The sequence below is a fragment of the Protomyctophum parallelum genome (genome assembly GCF_964188405.1).
Source record: "Protomyctophum parallelum genome assembly, chromosome: 8".
NCBI classification, from domain to species: Eukaryota; Metazoa; Chordata; class Actinopteri; order Myctophiformes; family Myctophidae; genus Protomyctophum; species Protomyctophum parallelum.
Genome location: NC_139703.1, coordinates 30,494,722 through 30,514,026, shown reverse-complemented (window position 1 = coordinate 30,514,026; position 19,305 = coordinate 30,494,722). Strand labels below are relative to the sequence as shown.

The following is a 19,305-nucleotide window of genomic DNA, read 5'->3' as shown; positions in this document are numbered from 1 at the left end:
GGCCATCGCCCTGCAACATCAATTCCTTTCTTGCTAACGTTCTCTTTCCCACACTGCGGTCTGGTCCTCATGAGAGAAATGGATGTGTTATGGTTAAAAACTGATTGTTAGAGTTGCAGCGTGTGTGCGTGTATGTGTGTGTGTGTGTGTGTGTGTGTGTGTGCGCGCAAAGTGGGGTGACACACACAACCTGCCATTGTTAGAATGTGACACATAATATCAACCTCCTCATTACGGACAGGGACTGTGAAATCAAAGTAGCGTCTGCAGCCACTTTGGTGCAAGAGTTAATTTCCCTCCTGCTATCGTCCTCCTCCAGCATACAACAACACGCCTAAAGCTTCAGTTACGCTCCGTCGTACAACCCGCGGCACGCACCAAAATAAAGCAGACCTACAAGCTCACAAAGTGTCGCATCCGTGCGGCTTTGTGAGCTTGTAGGTCGGCTGTTTTCGGCATGTGACTATAGTACACAGTAAATCAAGCTTCAACAATGTGGATGAGAACATTCGCATTTGGTGTCATTAGATCCGCAGTAATACTCATAAACAAAGAGCACTATTAGTTAGGGCACTGCAGTGTGTTAGAAAGCACATGGCAGTAGTCATGAAGCCCAGAATGGGATATCTTAACAAATGAGCGGTGTCAATGAGCCACAGTGAGCAGTCATTTAAAACCCATTCCGTCCCCATCTTTCCTCTAGTTTTGGCTCCAGGGCAGTGATGGGAAAAGTATTCTGTTACAAGACCGGAATAAAAGTAATTACTTGAGTAAAAGTACAAAAGTATGGGCATCAAAATGTACTTAAAAGTACCAAAAGTACTCTTACTCTTATGCAGAATATTATTATTATGCATAATGCCCCATTTCAGGTTTTCAAATGTATAAAAAGCTTCTGAAAATAGCAGATCTACAGGCTCACAATGCATTGTGAGTGTGTAGATCGGCTATTTTCAAATGGCCGATGTGGTTAATAGGGCTGAAGTGGTTAATGTACGTTTTGTAATAATCATCAAAATCTACACAGTAATTAGTAACTAAAGTTTTTACATAAATGTAGTGGAGTAAAAGTACAATATTTGGATCCGAGATGTAGTGGAATACAAGAGAAATTGGAAATACTCAAGTGAAGTACCTACAGTACCTCAAAATTGTACTCAAGTACAGTACTTCAGTAAATGTACTTTCCACCACTGCTCCGGGCTCCTACGACAAACTGTAAATGGGCGTTTGTACAGTATTGTCTGCATATACAGTAGCCATAGCACCTTTATCCAACGCGCTTTACATTGTGCATTACATTCACCCATGCACTCAAACACACAGTCACACCAACAGCAGGGGCGACCATGCAAGGTACCACCCTAATTGAGTGGCAGTTAACCCATTCTGACCTGAGATCAGATTCATACGAGGTTTCCACTGGACACACACTGGTCTGATTAACCCATTCTGACCTGAGATCAGATTAAAAAAATGTCAGTTGATTTTTCAAAAATAGCAGACCTACAAGCTCGTAGCGCGCCACTCGGTGGCGCGCTACGAGCTTGGAAGGAAGGGAGCGAAGCCTGCAGAGACCTTAACCGCTGCCTGGGAAACCAGACTCAGATCCAGCTCTGAACCCGCGCTCTCTAACCCCCTGAACCCCCTCCCTCTTCATAACAACACTCCCCTTCCTTCCAGTTTGGGGAGACACAAGTCAGTGGAGGAACGGCGGAATGAGATTAGTCACCCCACCAATGCATTCTCTGAATACTTCCCACACTCGCTCTTCCAAACACACACACACACACATGTTTTCATGTTCTCACTCTCACAGATGCGCTCACACACACACACACACTTTTATGATAACACACGCACGTGGACGCACTCACGGGTGCGGGACACACACATCTATCTAGCTTTCTCTCGCTCTCTCTAGATACATTCAAATTTAAAATACAATTCAGTCTGCGGACACTGTACATACTGTAGAGGCATGGGCACACATCCACACAGAAATATAGCTCCATGCACACACACACGCACGCACGCACGCACGCGCACGCACGCACGCACGCACGCACACACACACACACACACACACACACACACACACACACACACACACACACACACACACACACACACACACACACACACACACACACACACACACACACACACACACACACACACACACACACACACACACACACACACACACACACACACACACACACACACACACACACACACACACACACACACACACACACACACACACGCACAAACACGCACACACGCACACACGTGCGGTGCGGGCTCACCTCGGTAGTGGAGGCTGTCATCGAGGTGGTTGTGCTGCCGGTGGTGGTTCTCCAGTGCCGGGGGGCTGCTGGCCCCCAGCTCTGCCAGTCGGCGGCTGGTGGCAGACAACTCGGAGCGCAGGTTGGTCACCTCCTGGCTGGCGGACTGGATGGCACCGTCGATCCTCTGCGCCAGCTGTTTGTTATCTTCCATCATTTTAAGGATTTTCCCCTGAGGACCAAACCCACACAGAGCGGCATGGTGTCAAGCATGGAGGGGTGGGTGGGTGGCGGAGGGCTTGTAAGACCTCCGTTCTTCTCCCCTCCTCTTCTCCTGCTCCTCCTCTGCTAATCCACACAGTTTAGAATGCACACAAAAGAACGAGGAAAGCAGCCGGTCCCTGCACTGCACTTCTCCCCTTCCACTATAGATGGTGTCTACCTGTTACTGCATACAGAATAACTGTATGGATGACCCACGATACTGTCAGAGAGAGAGAGAGAGAGGGAGTGTACGGTGTGTGTGTGTTTGTGTGTGTGTGCGTGCGTGTGCGTGTGCCTGGCGAAGGAGAAAGAAAGTTGAGTGTGGGAGAAAAGGGGAGTGAGTGAAAGAGACAGAGTGAGTTAGGGAGAGAGAGGGGAGAATTACAGCAGGAATAGAGAAAGAGATGCGGCCAGCAGTGGTGTGTGTAGAATGCGCTGTGTGCAGCTGCTCCCAGAGAGGACCCAGCGCACACAGAACAGATGACATGCACCCTTTTAAATGGACTGTACCATGTGCTGGAGGACCAGGGGGGGAGAGAGAGAGAGAAAGAGAGTTCAGAGTGGAACTACTCTAACTACAGAGGCTATAGAGCACGCCATCTCCCACACCCTAGCTACAGCACAGAGTCTGTAATGAGTTAAGACTCATTTATACTTCGCCCTAAGACGGTGTCTCTCCCCAAAAATCTGTTATTTTCTGGAAGAGAGACTGCCAGGGTTTAGCGAGAGGGGTAAAAGTATAGTCTCTTTCTACTACTTCTACCCACTCTCTCAGGACTTGGCAATAATGTTGGACACTTTGTGACAAGTACTTGTCAAGTGCTCTATCTTTTTCAGTCCAGCCTCCCACTCTCACTTTCTTCGCCCATTTCACTCCAACACCCGCTTTCCCTATTATTTATTTATTTTGTATTATTTTCACTCACTCCCTCCCCCTCTTTTTTCTCTTCATAATATATTCATCCCTTTGTCCCGGCAAAGCTTACCCCCACAACGGTGGACCGGGAAAAGGGGGCTGGCTCAAAGGCGAGGGGGAAACATTTCAACTCTGAGAGCAAACTTAGCATAGAACAGAGACACGGCCTCTGTAATGAGTGGAAACAAAGAGCGGAGCTAGGCCAGCAGAATTACAATTGAGCCTCGGCGAGGACATTATGGGCCTTATTACTCTGGTTCCTTATTCAGCGGCCCAAAGGATTGATTCCCCCTCCCTCCCTTATCTTTAAAGCCTGGCAAACAAACCATTTGACCTCAGTTTGTTATCTATGATTCCACTGTGAAAGTGAAATCACCACCCCTCATCTCAATTTTATGACAAGAGAAGATAAGTTAGGATAAAACAAGATCATCAGATCAGGGAAGATATAACATACAGTAGATAAGAGAATACTGTATGTATAGGGAAATGCAAGTGCTATAGCAGCGGCAACAGCAGTGAGAATGAAACATGAGAGGTGCAGGTAAGAGTCAAGAATCAAACGAAGATAAATACGAATAAAATGAAGATAGAATAAAATAATGAGCCGCTGGCCACAGACGTCCAGGATCTCTGAACGGCTGAACGAGTGAACAATTTCACATGCTGCCGAGTCGTCGCCGCAGCTCGCGCAATTTGCATTTGACATTTCATTTCTCAAGCAGGGGGGGAAAGAAATAACATGTTCTGTCTCTGTGCGACAACACCAACAAAAAGACAGGCTGGCACACAGGAGTGACACATCAGTCAGACGCTGTCATCCTCGGTTCGGGTGATAACCGCTCGATGCTCATTGGTATTCACACGGCGGCGATGTGGAGAGCAACAAACAAAAGCCAGGGTGAGACCGACGGGCCGCATGACACGCAGCACCGCCGGCGGTGTGTGATCGCCGTTTCAAACAGTTCCCCCAGGCAGTCACTCAAACCACGCCCTCCCTTTGTGACGGACGGACGGGGGACCGTGAGAGTGATGTAGTGCTGCCAGTGGTGTTACAGATCACATCTGTGTGTGTGTGTCTGTCGGATGGGGCTCGTTAGACGGGCCTCAGGGACACCGTTAGTCCGTTACCACAAACAGCTGGCGGCATAACAAGGCATTGTACACGGTTAAAGGGGCAGGAAACCCCCCGCTGATTCTGTAGTTTTGTTTCTTCCCGTTTAGGTTAACAACTTCCAGCAGATTAAACACATGACATGACAGCGTAGTAAGCAACACCACTGTAGCTATAGTCAAATGAATAAAGGGATCTGGGTGTATTAGATTTAGTTGTGTCCAGAGGAGAGCCACAGACTGGGTGTATTAGATTTAGTTGTGTCCAGAGCCACAGACTGTGTGTATTAGATTTAGTTGTGTCCAGAGGAGAGCCACAGACTGGGTGTATTAGATTTAGTTGTGTCCAGAGCCACAGACTGGGTGTATTAGATTTAGTTGTGTCCAGAGCCACAGACTGGGTGTATTAGATTTAGTTGTGTCCAGAGCCACAGACTGGGTGTATTAGATTCAGTTGTGTCCAGAGCCACAGACTGCTGGGTGTATTAGATTTAGTTGTGTCCAGAGCAGGGTTGGGAAGTAACGGATTACATGTAATCCGTTACTGTAATCAGAGTAAAAAAAAAAACGTAACTGTAACGTCTTAGAGTACATTTTAAAATGTGTAATCTGGATTACAGTAACGGGGGTGTTGTAACGGGGTTACATGAGGTTTACATTCTCCCCTTCCCCTCATTAATTTTACAAACAAGTTATAAATGATTATAACACCAAACGGAATGGATTGGAGTTGAGCGCAGCGCGCACCTCTCTGACTCTGTGTAAAATCCTCACAGTGGAGGCTGCTGCTGCGTCAGGGCGGTGTTGCCAATTTGCGAGAGAAATAAGCAACCAGGTCTATGAAAACAAGCCCAAAAGAAGCGACTATAAAAGGCCACACGAGCACTTCAAATGTATATATCGTCCATTAAACAATGTGCATATTTATATATGTTGGCTATTTGAAAATAGACGATCTACAAGCTCACAACCGTTCTACCATTATTTACAAGCAACTTCAGAAAAATAAGCCCAATGTGGCTTATAATAATCAGACCAGGCAACACTGCAGAGATACTAGATAGGAGAGCATATATGATATATTGGATTGGGGATAAATAATGGGTAGCGCAGTCTTCTCTTTTAGGTCAAATACAATGAGGCTTTTTATTTAAAGAGTAGCCTACGGGGTATAAGTATAATTGTATAGGGCTGAGTTCTTTGTAGACTATATAAATGAGTCTTTACTGTCTAGTCAATGTTTTAAACTCATGCCATGTCTATCTAAATGAGTGTCAGCCAGGAATGTCAAAAATATTTTTATTTGCCACTTTGACCACACATGGATGGAGTTGTTGGTTGTCAAAGTTGTTGGTTGTCAAAGTTGTTGGTTGTTGTCAATCAAACAATCAAAATGGTTCTGTAGGTCAAGATGCATTTTTCTTATGATCTGTTATAAGTTGACACAATGACTCTACAGTAATGTAACTGTTCAGAGAGGTCAAATTCTTAACAATTAAATGACCTTAACCATATTTCAGTTGTCCTTATCTTAATTTCATAGGCTCAACATTCTTGTCTATCAATGGTAAAACTTGTATTATCTTATTAAATTGAGTTTTACTTAAAAGTAATCCAAAAGTAACTGAAAGTAACTTGTAGTTACTTTTTAAATGGAGTAATCGGGATTACGTTACTGACTACATTTTTTTAGCAAGTAACTTGTGACTGTAGGGGATTCCTTTTTAAACCCTGGTCCAGAGCCACAGTAGTCAATGCACACAGACATGCCCGTTATAAAATCCATTAGGTGCAGTTGCATTGCATACATCACAGTGCACTCTAAGGCTTTTGGCTATTACCGTCTATTTTTGACAAAGGTTCCCCCAGAATTGTGGTGCTAGGGTAAAAAAAAAGGTCATATCACCCAAAACTTTGGAGGCACCCCTGTAGTAACTACCATGACTCTAGACGAGTTTCAATCGCCCTTTGAATCCGCAAAGTTAATCTAAGTTTGAGAAATGACTTATGCCATAAGTCTCATGCGGTCCATTTGGTCCCATCTGTAATGTACACTCTCTGAATTACAAGTGAACCCATACGGGTGTGTGATGTATTAAAATACATCAACAGGACAGTTTTTACCGTTCTCAGGAAAGATTTGCGCTGGCATCAGCGATTTGGTTCACCTCGCGCAGCAATCAGAATGCTTTCACAGCCTCTCTCGGTCACACCGCATGATGAGAGATACCGCATTTACTGTGTTGTGTAAACACACAGCTGAGGGTCCTGCTGATGCCAGTATATGTTTTTGTTTCCCTCCATTATGGAATGACGATGGAGGGGGTTGTGCTTATTGCCACACAACTGCTCCTCCTCATAAACAAAGTGACAGTTGAGGGCTATTGCGCACAAAGGCCGCCACAACCACCTTCGTCTCTGTCTGAGCCTAGTGGGGCAATGCTCTGTGTGTGCTGGAATGTGAGGAAATGAATGCTTTTCGGGGTCACAGGTCACGCAGTGTCCCAGATACACACCAACAGACAGACACATACTTTGCGGACACATCACTTGTGGCATGTCGGGACACCACAATGTCGTCCTCTGTCTCCGCAGACAGACCGTAAGAGTATAGAACCATAGCGAACATCAGAGGGGAGTGTGAACTTGGCCCTCTCACTTAAAAGGGTTAGTAACTGATATATTCTTTTGATAAAATAAGTCTTAAAATAGCTCTATATTCCGATAGCAATCATATGTTTGCTCAGTAACAGAGGACACCCTGCTCTTTAGCAAACTTCTAGGACAGGAACTCATACAGCATACAGGAGGAAACAATTGAGTGAAACAGGAAGTAATGAAACAACAAAACTTAGCAGGCAAAATTGGAACTGGAAGACTGTCAAATTGAAGCTGATATTTCTCTTTGTGGAGTTCTCTTTTCTGACTGGATCAAATTGGCATCCCGACCTGAAAATGTATTTTCTGTTTACTAACGAGCTGGAGAAATGGGGAAACCCCTGTTAGGGAACAAACAATGATTACTTACACAATTTTCAACAAAACCAATTTATTTTCTAATTACAAAGAAACATCACACCATATTAAAGCCGCTCTCGTGTGATTCAACTCTTTGAAATATTATTTTTCCGTTTTATTATTATTCTATTCTATTATACTATTATTCTAAATGTCTAAATTGTTATAGCACAATCCAAAATAAACTTGCCATGCCTCAGATAACCAGCACTCCCACCAGTACGGGTTTTGGTTCCAGCTCTCCAAACTTGGCTTGAGTGTTTTGTGTTGTGTTTGCTAACTTGCTTGATGCCATTAAATGGGAAGTGTAATTAAGTGTGCCATGGGCGCACCGTTAAAAAGAGCTATTGATAAACAGTCACCAGAACTGTCTGCCTTGGTTAATTGAATATCGACTAATCCCCACCCCGGCACACTGGAACTTTCTCTATTTTTTCTTCCCCCAATAGCAATGTGATATAGTGCCCTGGCCCCTGGTCAAGTATTTATACAAGTCTTATCAGGGGGCCTGGGAGAACTATCCAACCCCACTAAAACACACTTCCCTAATGTCCATCAAATGCTGTGAGAACCAGATAACAGTCTGTGGTGTTGATGGTCGTGGGGGCGGGTACCTGTCTGCAAAGCATGCTGCTGTGTCGTGTCACCTCGGGCTGAGTAAATGCGAGCGTTGTTCGGGACTCTGTGAATAACAACAAGCATCCTTGAATCAGACCGAGATCAACAAACATGTACGATAAGGTAACACCAATGTGGGTGTATTTATGTGCCGAGCAGGAGGCCCAATGGGAGACTTTCACGTGTCACGTTGGCCTGTCAGTCATGTGTGTTGGGGTCAAGGACGTCATGCTTGTTTGGCTCAGACGGGTGCATTCATGTGCGGCGAGAGGGCCATCATCACACATGAATGGCTGCTTGCCTTTTACATACAAATGTCTATACTTGTGTGTGTAAAAAAGCAGCCACAGAGGCACAGACACACACACGCACGCACACGCACACACTCGCACATACTGTAGAATCCCTCACCCACCGAGCTCAATATTTAAACCAGGCAGCAAGCATCGTTTTTTTAAAATGAGGCCAATAAGGAAGTGCCGTTTCCGTTTCCCCTACTACAGTTCTCATTAATGGCCCAGCAGATGTCGCTATTTTCCCCTCCTGCTGGCCGCAGAAAAAACGACTGGTTCTATAGCGAGTGAAGAAGACCCAGCCTCGCTGTAGCCTCGGTCCCAGCCTTACTCATCTGCGAAGACAAAAGCCTGGTCACAATATAAGGCAGAGAGTGCATATAGGCGGATGTATTTCCCCCAGATACAATATTTTTTTGCCCAACACTTGTTTCATTCACGGAGAATGTAAACAGATTTGTAAAACATCAACGTCATTTCCTTGAGCGGTAATTCCGCCAAAATCCCGCAACTTCCGCCACATTTCAGCTATGCACTCTACAGCGCATATTGTGCCCAGGGTGCCCTCGCTGCCCTTCCAGCATACAGCACTCGTTTTCGGTTGTTTTCCTGGAGTGGAAGTTGCAAGATGGCAGATTCATCCATATAAAAAAAAAATACATTGCATGGATGCACCTGGGACGTATCCTCAGTGACGTATCCTGAGGTCAACAGGGTTTCGGGACTACCAACATCATACCCCTCACTCAGGCGACCCAGCCGGGGTGATCAAGTCCTGACTTACGTCCCAGTAGCTAGCCTCAATCAGTCCCACTAGGGCAAAACCAGGGCCACACAATCCGTTGGAACTACTCCAGAAGTACTCTGCCAGGGCTGGAGGTACAATTCTGGCGCATGGAAGGACTAGGCTCTGTGTGTTGTCTCCTGTCCGGGCACCTCCTATGTCTCACCAGGTCCACTCCTGCTCTCACCAGGCCCAGGACCAGAGTCCCAGCACCAGACACTTCATTCAGGAGTGGTGGGCAATGGTTCCATATTGTTTAAATCATAGACTGGTAACAGTCTATGATTTAAACAAATACTGTACCACGCATACTGGAACATGACATATGTTGAACCACATGACCCTGGCATCCCTATTTTGAGCATGTCATTGAAGGCATGTTTAAAAAAATAACCAAAACATTTAGCAGAAGCTTACATGTTGCGATATTTTCACTATTTGTGGTTCAATAAAGTATATGGCTTAAGCTGATAAGACTGACACAGTGACACACACACACACACACACACACACTCACACACACACACACACACACACACATACATACAGTATACAGTACATACAAGTATTGATAATATTTAGAATAGAAGGAACCATGCACACAGCATCTTTACACACCTCAAGCTGCACTATGACTAACATACTGTACATACATTTCAGATTTAGTTTACTTTGTACTTACTAACGTTGTTATTCTTAGTCATTTCATTGTTAACGTTGTTATTGCTGTTGAGGAACCAAAAGCCAATAATTGTACTCTTGTCTTGTGTACTCGTGAATCTTGACTGCGGAGACTGGCCCACTCAGTGAGATGAGACATTGTAAACGCCAATAAGGACCAAAAATAGAAGAGCTACAAGCTCAGAATATATTGCAGATATGTGACATGATGTGAGCTTCTGGATCGGCTATTTTTGGTCCACAACGCCGTCGTACAATGAAATATAAATGGGGTTTTAGACGACAGTGGCTCAGTAAACCATGATTGTGGTTTGAACACAAGTGAAGTGGTGCAACCACACACTGGTGTTTAGTGTTGGCTTGAAGGGAAATGCATGCTGGGACAGCAACATTTAGATTTAAAACACTAGCTCAGTCTTCTGGAATGACTGACAGTCTTGCTAAATATGAATAATCCAGTTTGAAAACATGAATTGGTGCATGTAACTGAAAACAAGATTTTGGCAGCCCACTGCACCATCAAATCAGATTTCTTAGAATAGAAACAGATTTTATAAAATGTATTTATTTGTAAATCGGGCACGGCTTCCCTCCAGGAAATATGATTTGGCTAAAGGAATGTAATCTGCATTTCTATCAATGGCATACATTTCAATAGAGCCTTAATAAGCGCCTTACAATGTGAGTCACATTGACGCTGATAGGGTCTAAGCAGACAGTCTCATCAAGTGGCGTCAAGTTCCATCCACTCCCATTATAAGGGGAAAAAACCACTCCCCCTTGAAAAAGTTTTCAAGGAGGAGTGGTTAACACTTATGCCGCCATTGCCGAAGTCCTTTGTCAATTGAAGCCTAATTTTGACACTGACGCTTAACGCCATTGCCGAAGACCTTTGTCAATTGCGCTTTTATAGTGCATTCGATCGTTTTGGTCAAAACAACGTTTCTTTGACGGCACAGAGCCGACGATGTGGAGCTCCCCAGGGCTCCGGTCTGGATTCACATTGTAAACAAGGCCTGCCCAGCTCCGTGTAGATTCCTAGTTTATGTCTACTGCTAGCACACAAAATAAAATATAAACAGTGTGGATGCCAGCATGTGGATCTCAGACAGTATCCATGAAGAATGACTCGATTTGGGAAGGTTTCACAGTCCTTTTGACTCCCATTATATTTTTTTACTTCTGTGGCCTACTAACAGTGTGCACAAGACATTTTCCACTTATATGGCGGTTTGTGAGAAGACCGACAGACAGACAGACAGACAGACTATAGTTAGTAAATCCAAATATAAGCCCTCTATACTTGACACCAAGAAGGGTACAATTCCCCGCCCAGGATTACAGGCTAATTAATCTACTACACTAATCTATATTGTGTCGCACGACCATTCCACTTCGACGGAAATGAATGATTTTCAACTAAAAATCAATTACCTCTCTCCATCGGGGAGAGTGAGACAACAGACATAACTTACAGACTGTACGTTTAAACTGCATGTTTGTGAACTGTGTGTGTGTTGTGGGGGTTGCCAGGAGAACCTAAAAGGAAGTGGCAAGTTAAGAAACAAGGTTTTTCTCTGATGCCACTACCTGTTCTATAGAATATACGGACAGACAGACAGACAGACAGACAGACCTGCCACTTGTGTTGAACCCAGACTGTAGTGTGTGAACCTGCTGAGCCAGAGGCAGTGGCACATTCACCGTTCAGAATACAAATGTTCAGTCAGACGTGCACACACATCTACAGTATGCAAATGTCACAGCTGGAGCAAAACTACTTATGTCAGCGTGTGACTGGCTATGGGACGAGATGACCCCCCCCCCTTCCCTTCACACTCACCCTGCGTGATGAAACAGAAGGGCAATGATGGTGGAAAACAGTAAGTGAGAACGGAAACTCAACTCCTTTGTGTGCATTACTGCAGTGGTTTCTCAACCTAGTGTGCCGGCCGGGCACACGTACTGGTGGGCCGTGAGGGCAATGCAAGTGGGCCCCCAAATAAAAATGCCAATTTTCATAATCATGCCAATGAATGAGAAGTTAAAGTATACTATATCAGCTCCATTGATCCAAGCTGGAAGGATGCAATCGATTGTGTGTGAATCGTGGGGGGAAAATGCACGTGGCCCACCCATCTGACAGACACACAGGCAAATGGCCTGTGGCAAGTGTTAAGTGGTCAGATGGGTGGGCCGTGAGCGCTTTCCAGGTTTTCAAGTGGCCCTTATCCAGAAAACCACTAGTGTATTTGTGATTCTTCCTCCCTCTCTCTCTCTCTAACGGCGGGGCTCCACCGGGCGCGTTGCGTCTCCGTCGCGTGTGTCCAAAAACCAACCGGGGCAATTTTAATGCAGTCACGCAACACAACGCGGGCAGTGGAGCCACCCTTCATTGATTAAAAAGGGAACATTCCCTGACGGTGACGGAGACGTGACGCTGACGCGCCCGGTGGAGCCCCAGTGTAAGCCTTCCACAATGCCACAGTCAGTGAAACTGCAAAAATATCAAACAGCTAAGTACTGTGTGAGCAATAAATCGTTGCATTTTAAGCCCCAAACCACCTGCCTACGTTTGCAGCCGATCTTGTGCAGTGTCTTGTGCAAAAAAGCCTGTTCAATCCTCCTCCATGATTACAGTGCCGTCAAGCCGGGGGGTTAACCTCTCATCTCCATTATCTCACCCTGGCTCTAGGGTTGGGAGCCTTTAGGATTTTAGCGTTCCCGGTTCCTTAATGATTCACTCATAATGGTCCGAATTACTTAACTGTACCCTTTAATGATTACTTTAGGGGTTACGAATGGACCCTTACAGGGTCTGTAACTGAGTTATGCTCGTCCTTGAAATTATTGAGAACCACCGGTATTGTAATTTACACATTTTATAGCAAATGTGAAGTCCACATACCAGCTCCGACAGCGTGAGAAACCAGTTCCGGCAATTGGTTCCAAATGTGATGGAACTGATTGTGGTTCCTCAATGTGGATCCGGTTCCTAGGCTCGACTGGCACAGAGACTATTTAGCATCGCTGAACACAGCTGGCCAATATAGGCTGTTTAGACCTGGGGGAGAATCTTACTACATTGACTTGAGTATCTGCACTACAATTAAAAGACCAAATATTGTACTTTTGACTCCACAGGGTTTATAGGAAGGGGAAAGTATACATAATGAGCTAACCACTTTTAGTAATATTTCAGCAGGAGTATCTACACTTTGACTCAAGTACTGTGTTCAAGTACTGAATATTGAATCCAGTGCATTTTGTCTACCACTATCTCAACATGGCTCAGAGACCAGATTTCCCATCCCTGGGGGTAGGCCAATATAGGCTGATTAAACCCTGGGGGAGAAGGACCAATTATGTGACACAAAAAAAAGTGTGACCACCAAGTCCTTGTTGAGCTCCACTCGAACGCCCACGGCGCACATCTGTCCGTCCTCCATTCTAATACCTCACCACATTGACACAAGCCTCTCCAGTCACAGATAACACCAACACCACCGCCCCAAAGGTGTCCGACTCTGTGCATCTTGGAATACACAGGGTTTCTCCAGTACCACACAGATTCAGATTTGAACATAGCATCTCTGTTGTTTTGCAAAGTTTGGGGGAGAATTGCCTCGATTTTAAATCATTCCATATCCTAGTCTTACAATATTCAACCATAACAGATACGTACATGCCTACAATCTCTCTTAAACAGCTGGGTACACAGATCCAAGTGGAACTCTCTGGTACGGAAGCTGTGCGTGTGCAGCACCCATACAAGTGTACTAGACCCAAGTTCCACCATCTGATACACACACACACACACACACACACACACACACACACACACACACACACACACACACACACACACACACACACACACACACACACACACACACACACACACACACACACACACACACACACACACACACACACACACAGGGGTTGACACAAAATGTGTCTCAGTGCACACTCGGCTGCCTCTGTAACGTTTAATTGCGTTCCCCTCCCCCGTGATTGGTCCCCAGCACTCTCTCCTGGAGGAGGCACAATTACAGGGTTTTGTCGAGACAATGAGAGAGAGAGATACGCGGTGGCGCCTCCTGCTCACTCGCGGGGGAGATGAGAAAGATGGCAGTGACAGTATTATCATCATCATCAACATCATCAAAGTGTCATCTGAACGAATTCCAGGCCATGTAGAACCAGTGGAGTAGGCCTAAGTATTGACAGCTTTATTACACCCTAGATCCAAGAGAGAAAATTATAGATCAGGACTATTGACCTGCAGCTGAAGAACGCAGTAGCCCAGTAGCAGAGCTACTATGGATCCCTGGATACTGCTGGATAATAGCTTACCCCTTGTCTTGGGTACGTAATGTCATATAGGTGAACATTTTTGAGTGGTGCAACCACTCCAAGGAACAGCAATGTCCGTGTTCACCTATGTGTTCACCTATGTGACTATGTCCGTGTTAACCCATGTGACTATGAGCACCGTCTGCCAGAAACAGAGAGAGAGAGAGAGAGAGAGAGAGAGAGAGAGAGAGAGAGAGAGAGAGGGGGGGGGGGAGAGAGAGGGGAGTTGCACCACTCAGTTCACACGGGTGTGATTATTTTTCTTATTTTGAAAATAGCAGATCTGAGCTTGGAGATCAACTATTTTAAAAATAAGATAAGACTTGTGTGTGCAACCCAGACAGTTCCTAAAGTTGCTTGAGGCAATATAGTGATATTAATTTCCCTAAGCCCATTCAACTTCACAGTCCATTGCAGACTCATTGAAAACATGATAAATCCTTTCTGGTTCTGGTGAATGATAGTGTTTTTAATTAATATGGAGACGTCAATTTTTCAATTAGTTATTTCATTGTGTTCATATTCTTTTCTATAATGTAATGTTGCATCAAGGAATGCTGTAAGTCCATGCATGAAATCCATGAAGTCTGGTGCTGGATGAAATAACTAATCTCCCCATTCATTAGAAAGACAATATCATTCGTTTGAAGTTGAATGGACGTATATAGGAGGGTCTGTCTGATCAAATGAATAGAGGGTATATGCACATGCATAAAGTGAGTGGCAAAGTGAGTTTAACGTACTGTAGTTTGATGCCATCAGATAGGACTTATTTTTGAATTACCACTTATAAGGCACTACATGGCTTGGCCCCCCATCTACATAAAAGACATGCTGGAGCCCCATAGGCCAACACGTAGCTTTAGATCAGCAAGCAAAGCTCTCCTGGAAGTTCCGGCTACCCAGCTTGTCACCATGGGTGACCGGGCTTTCTCGGCCCGTGCACCTAAGCTGTGGAATGCCCTACAAGAGGCCCTAGGACACATCAGCCTACTGAGTTCTTATGAATCACAGCTAAAAACCCACTTGTTCACGATGGCTTTTACTTGAATTATTGATAGTTTTATTTTTGCGTTCACCGGTTTACTTGTGTTAAAATGTGTTTATTGTTGTTGTTTTATTCTACTGCACTGCATTTTGTCCTGTATTGGAAAGTACTTTGAAACATTGTTTTAAAAAGTGCTATAAATAAAGTTAATTATTATTATTTGTTTGGGTGTATGGGCTGTCAAGGCAAAGTTTTTAGCCAATCAGTGATTCAGTAGGCATTCCCAGATAACTTCTGGGTATGATAATGATGTCACGCACATACACTCTATACCAAAAATCTAAATGTGGAATCAAGCAACTTAAACAGAGTCTGGGTACACACAAAAGCCAGTAGATGCAAAAATGACACCAGAAGTGTTTCCCTTTACATTGTTAGGATACCTCTCCTCTAGTCTAGAGGTAAATCATTCTCTACCATGCTCTCTCTCTCCGTCACAGTCACTCTCAGTTTCTCTCTCTCTCTCCTTCTCCTTCCTCCATCTCCCAGAGCTCAAGAGTGGGGTTTTTTTTACTCCTTTTTCAGAATGCAATAGAAATCACCCTGACAGCACTTTCGCTCTTGATTTATGATATACATTTAGCTATTTATTGGCTAATCATGGCGGGCTGCTGAGAGCGGGCTAGAGTATGGACCTGTGGATGGGGGGACATCCTTTAGACGAGACAGAGAGATGAATGGGCAAGGCTGCCGTCAGCCATTCCCCATGAATATCAGCGAGATGGGCAGAAGATTGTTTTGTAACCTGCCTAATTAATCTAGGACGCGGCGATCATGATTGTGGTCACTGGAGCGAGACACGCATGGCAGTAATTGATGCCAGGTAAGCCATTTTCCACTGGAGGTGTGCAGTGAAAGCAGTGCCGTTTTAGCTGAAAACGGCAGCTCCTCTGCACCAAAAGACCACTGGAGAGCTGCAGTCAAATGATGGACAGCTATGGGGTTAGCTTAGACCACTGGTTCTCAAAGAGGGTTCTGACTGCTGGGGACCCCAGGGATGCTTGTGGGGATTCCAGGGGGTCCCCAGCAATACGTTTACAGTTTAGTTTGTATATTCTTTCATGTTGTAATACTCTTTACAAAATAAATATATATATATATTAATATAATAATTTCTTATGGGGCTCCCTGGCACAAATTCACAAATACAAATAAGCGAGTTGTGAGGTCCTTGACAAATGTTTTAGAACTACTGTCACAAAACACTGCTGATCCCCTGTCAGATATATGTGCAAAGGCTATAGGATGATCTTATAAAGATGGCATTCCTACAATGTAGAGCCTACAGAATATTCTGTCACAGCTTTATACAATACATTCTACAATTCTGTAAAAAAATTTCATCAACTCTCCAAGCGACTTCCTTAATTCCCTCTTATCAGGGATGCATATTCATACTGTAACAAAAATAAGTGATTCTCTTACTCTTTACATTTTGATCAAGGTCCAAGAATGATGGGAAATGCTAAAAATAAAACCCTGTGAGAATGGCATGGGGTCAAAATGTTACTCTATTTTTGGACACAATGACACAGTAACTCTGATTTGAAGAGGATTTCAAACTCCAAGGCTGGGAAAGTTAAAAGTAACATGGCATGCTGTGCAAGAAAGACATCAGAATTATAATTGTACAAAATAGCCAACATGTTGGAACATGCAGATGTGAAAGAACAAGGAAGGCAGAGGGAAAGATACAAAAAAACAACTAGCAAAAACAAGCAAGAGAGATTGGCAGTTTTGAACATCAAAACTTGTGGAGTTGTGAAGTCGTTTATTATATTTCAACACTTATCTCTGCGAGGGAGCCAAGTTATCAGAAGGACTAAATTGAAAGACAGTCAAGCGTGCAGTGGGGAGTACATGAAATAAACATTGCTGAGTGACCTGACTGGCAAAAAAGTAGTCAGTGTTACGTCGCACACGCGCACGCACACGCACACACACACGCACACGCACACGCACACAAAGAGTCATCCCATTCACACACAAATACACCCACTCACTGCTAGGCACGCACACAGGATTATTAATATGCAAAAGAAATTAGATGCACAAACACAACACTACAGAATAGCTGTCAACCTGACAGCGATGTCTTTGATTCTTTATAATTAGTGCAATATGGCTGAGTCACCCGAGGACCTAATGGAAGGAATGGAGGTTCATCCTGCCCACTGCACAGATGTCACAGGATAGAGCCGTTTGCTCGAGGTGATGTATACTTTAGTCTAAAAGAGCAAAGCATTTATGCTAATGTGGTTGGAGAGGAAAACGGTGCTGATGAGCTGTATTTCTATCCAATCTCGTTTTTAATGGCTGCAACTTATTCTAATTGTAAATGTATGTGATTTAAATGTGTTAAATAAGCTTGTTTTTCCTATAGGAGCGGATAATTGAATTAAATCTGCATGACCAATCATTGTTTTGTCCTTTTTTCCTGAATTGAGGTCTTTAATCACTTGAGTCTCAATTCTGGGGTAAACGATAGCTCAAAATAGCAGATCTACAAGCTCAAAGCATTGTGACACGTTGTGAGCTTTTAGATCTATTTTGGTGAAGATGTTAAGACTGTATATTAATTATGCATAACAACTTATAACAAGTTTTATAAGTTCAGCGGACCAGCGCATTCATTTATGTGTATTTAACAGGGGGAAGTTCATATAATGGCCTGTTGTGGCGCTGTCATTGGGCCCAAAAAACCCATAGCTCCATAGAGGTGTATTTGGGCCCAACTTCACCTAGACTGTATTACCTTAATAAACATGGTCATGAATACTTTCTGCTTCCAGTCACTAGTTTAAAGTCTCATTTCTCATGTCATAATATTCTTTTTGGAAAATTATGGTCCCATTTATTAAAAAAATGACCATAAAGTCGCGTATGTTCTGAGGGGAGTGGTTACAGTCTATGATCGGGAGCCACCCCCCGTTCAGTCAAAATAAAAACCAACAAAGAGTAAGGGGGGAAGTCCCGCCTCGTTGTCTGGGCCAGTTAATGGCCAGCTGGGCTCAAACGGAGCCAGCCAATGGCCAGCTGGGCCCAAACGGATCTAGAAATATGGCGACTTACAGTGCAAGGAATTACAGGCTTCATTTTACGTCCATGTTAGACCCGGGGAACGCTTTGTCCATATTTTTTACAGTCTATGGTATTTACATTATATTTATTCATCCATCCATCCATCCATCCATCCATCCATAACTTAGTTAGTTATAGTTTCTAAAGTTATATTGTGTAAGTTCTTATGCACAATTACAAACATTTATAACAAGTGATATGAAGTGCATCAAAAATGTGATTAAAATGCACTCCCATATAGACACAACCTTTAACTAAAGAAGTTAATAAACCTTATTGTCGTTAGACTCGTTGTGCATAATTATAATCATTTGTAACGAGTGTTATGAAGCCTTTTAAGTGCAGTTAAAGGCATTATAAATGTGTTTCTAAAGCATTATAGACCGAAACTTAATAGGCTTACCGTGAAAATATTTAGTATAGGGCGAAAAAAGGTTGAGGGACTCCAGTCAACTAACCTTTTCTTTTTGCCTAAATTCTAAACCTGTCTGGCTCTGAGATTTTGAGGCCTTAAGGGGATTAAACTATAGGAAAGCATTACTACTAATGAGGCATGAAAAGTACAATAGGATGCAATGTTATGCCATGACCATTGTTCTCCAATGTCTACATCTGGGCAACATTTTAACATTCCTGTTGCTGTTGAGTGACTGTTAGAAATCAACACACACACACACACACACACACACACACAACATATCTGTGCAGAAATGTACAGTATGTGATTAGAAGTGATTTGTCTGTATACTGAGACTTCATGTTTGTGCGTACTGTATCATTGAGTTTTGAGTGCTATGAATGGGCTTAGTTGTGTGGGTGACTGGGTTTCTGTTTCTACT

At 43.9% G+C, this 19,305-nt stretch overlaps 1 protein-coding gene across 2 annotated transcripts in view; it reads right to left on the bottom strand.

Annotated features, from left to right (window-relative positions):
- Positions 1-19,305, bottom strand: part of kaznb (kazrin, periplakin interacting protein b) — a 167,579-nt gene that overhangs the window by 86,815 nt on the left and 61,459 nt on the right. For both annotated transcript variants that reach the window (XM_083772130.1, XM_083772131.1), the window contains exon 3: positions 2,313-2,523. In XM_083772130.1, the coding sequence (XP_083628256.1) occupies positions 2,313-2,523 (211 nt within the window). The remainder of the gene's footprint in view (positions 1-2,312; positions 2,524-19,305) is intronic.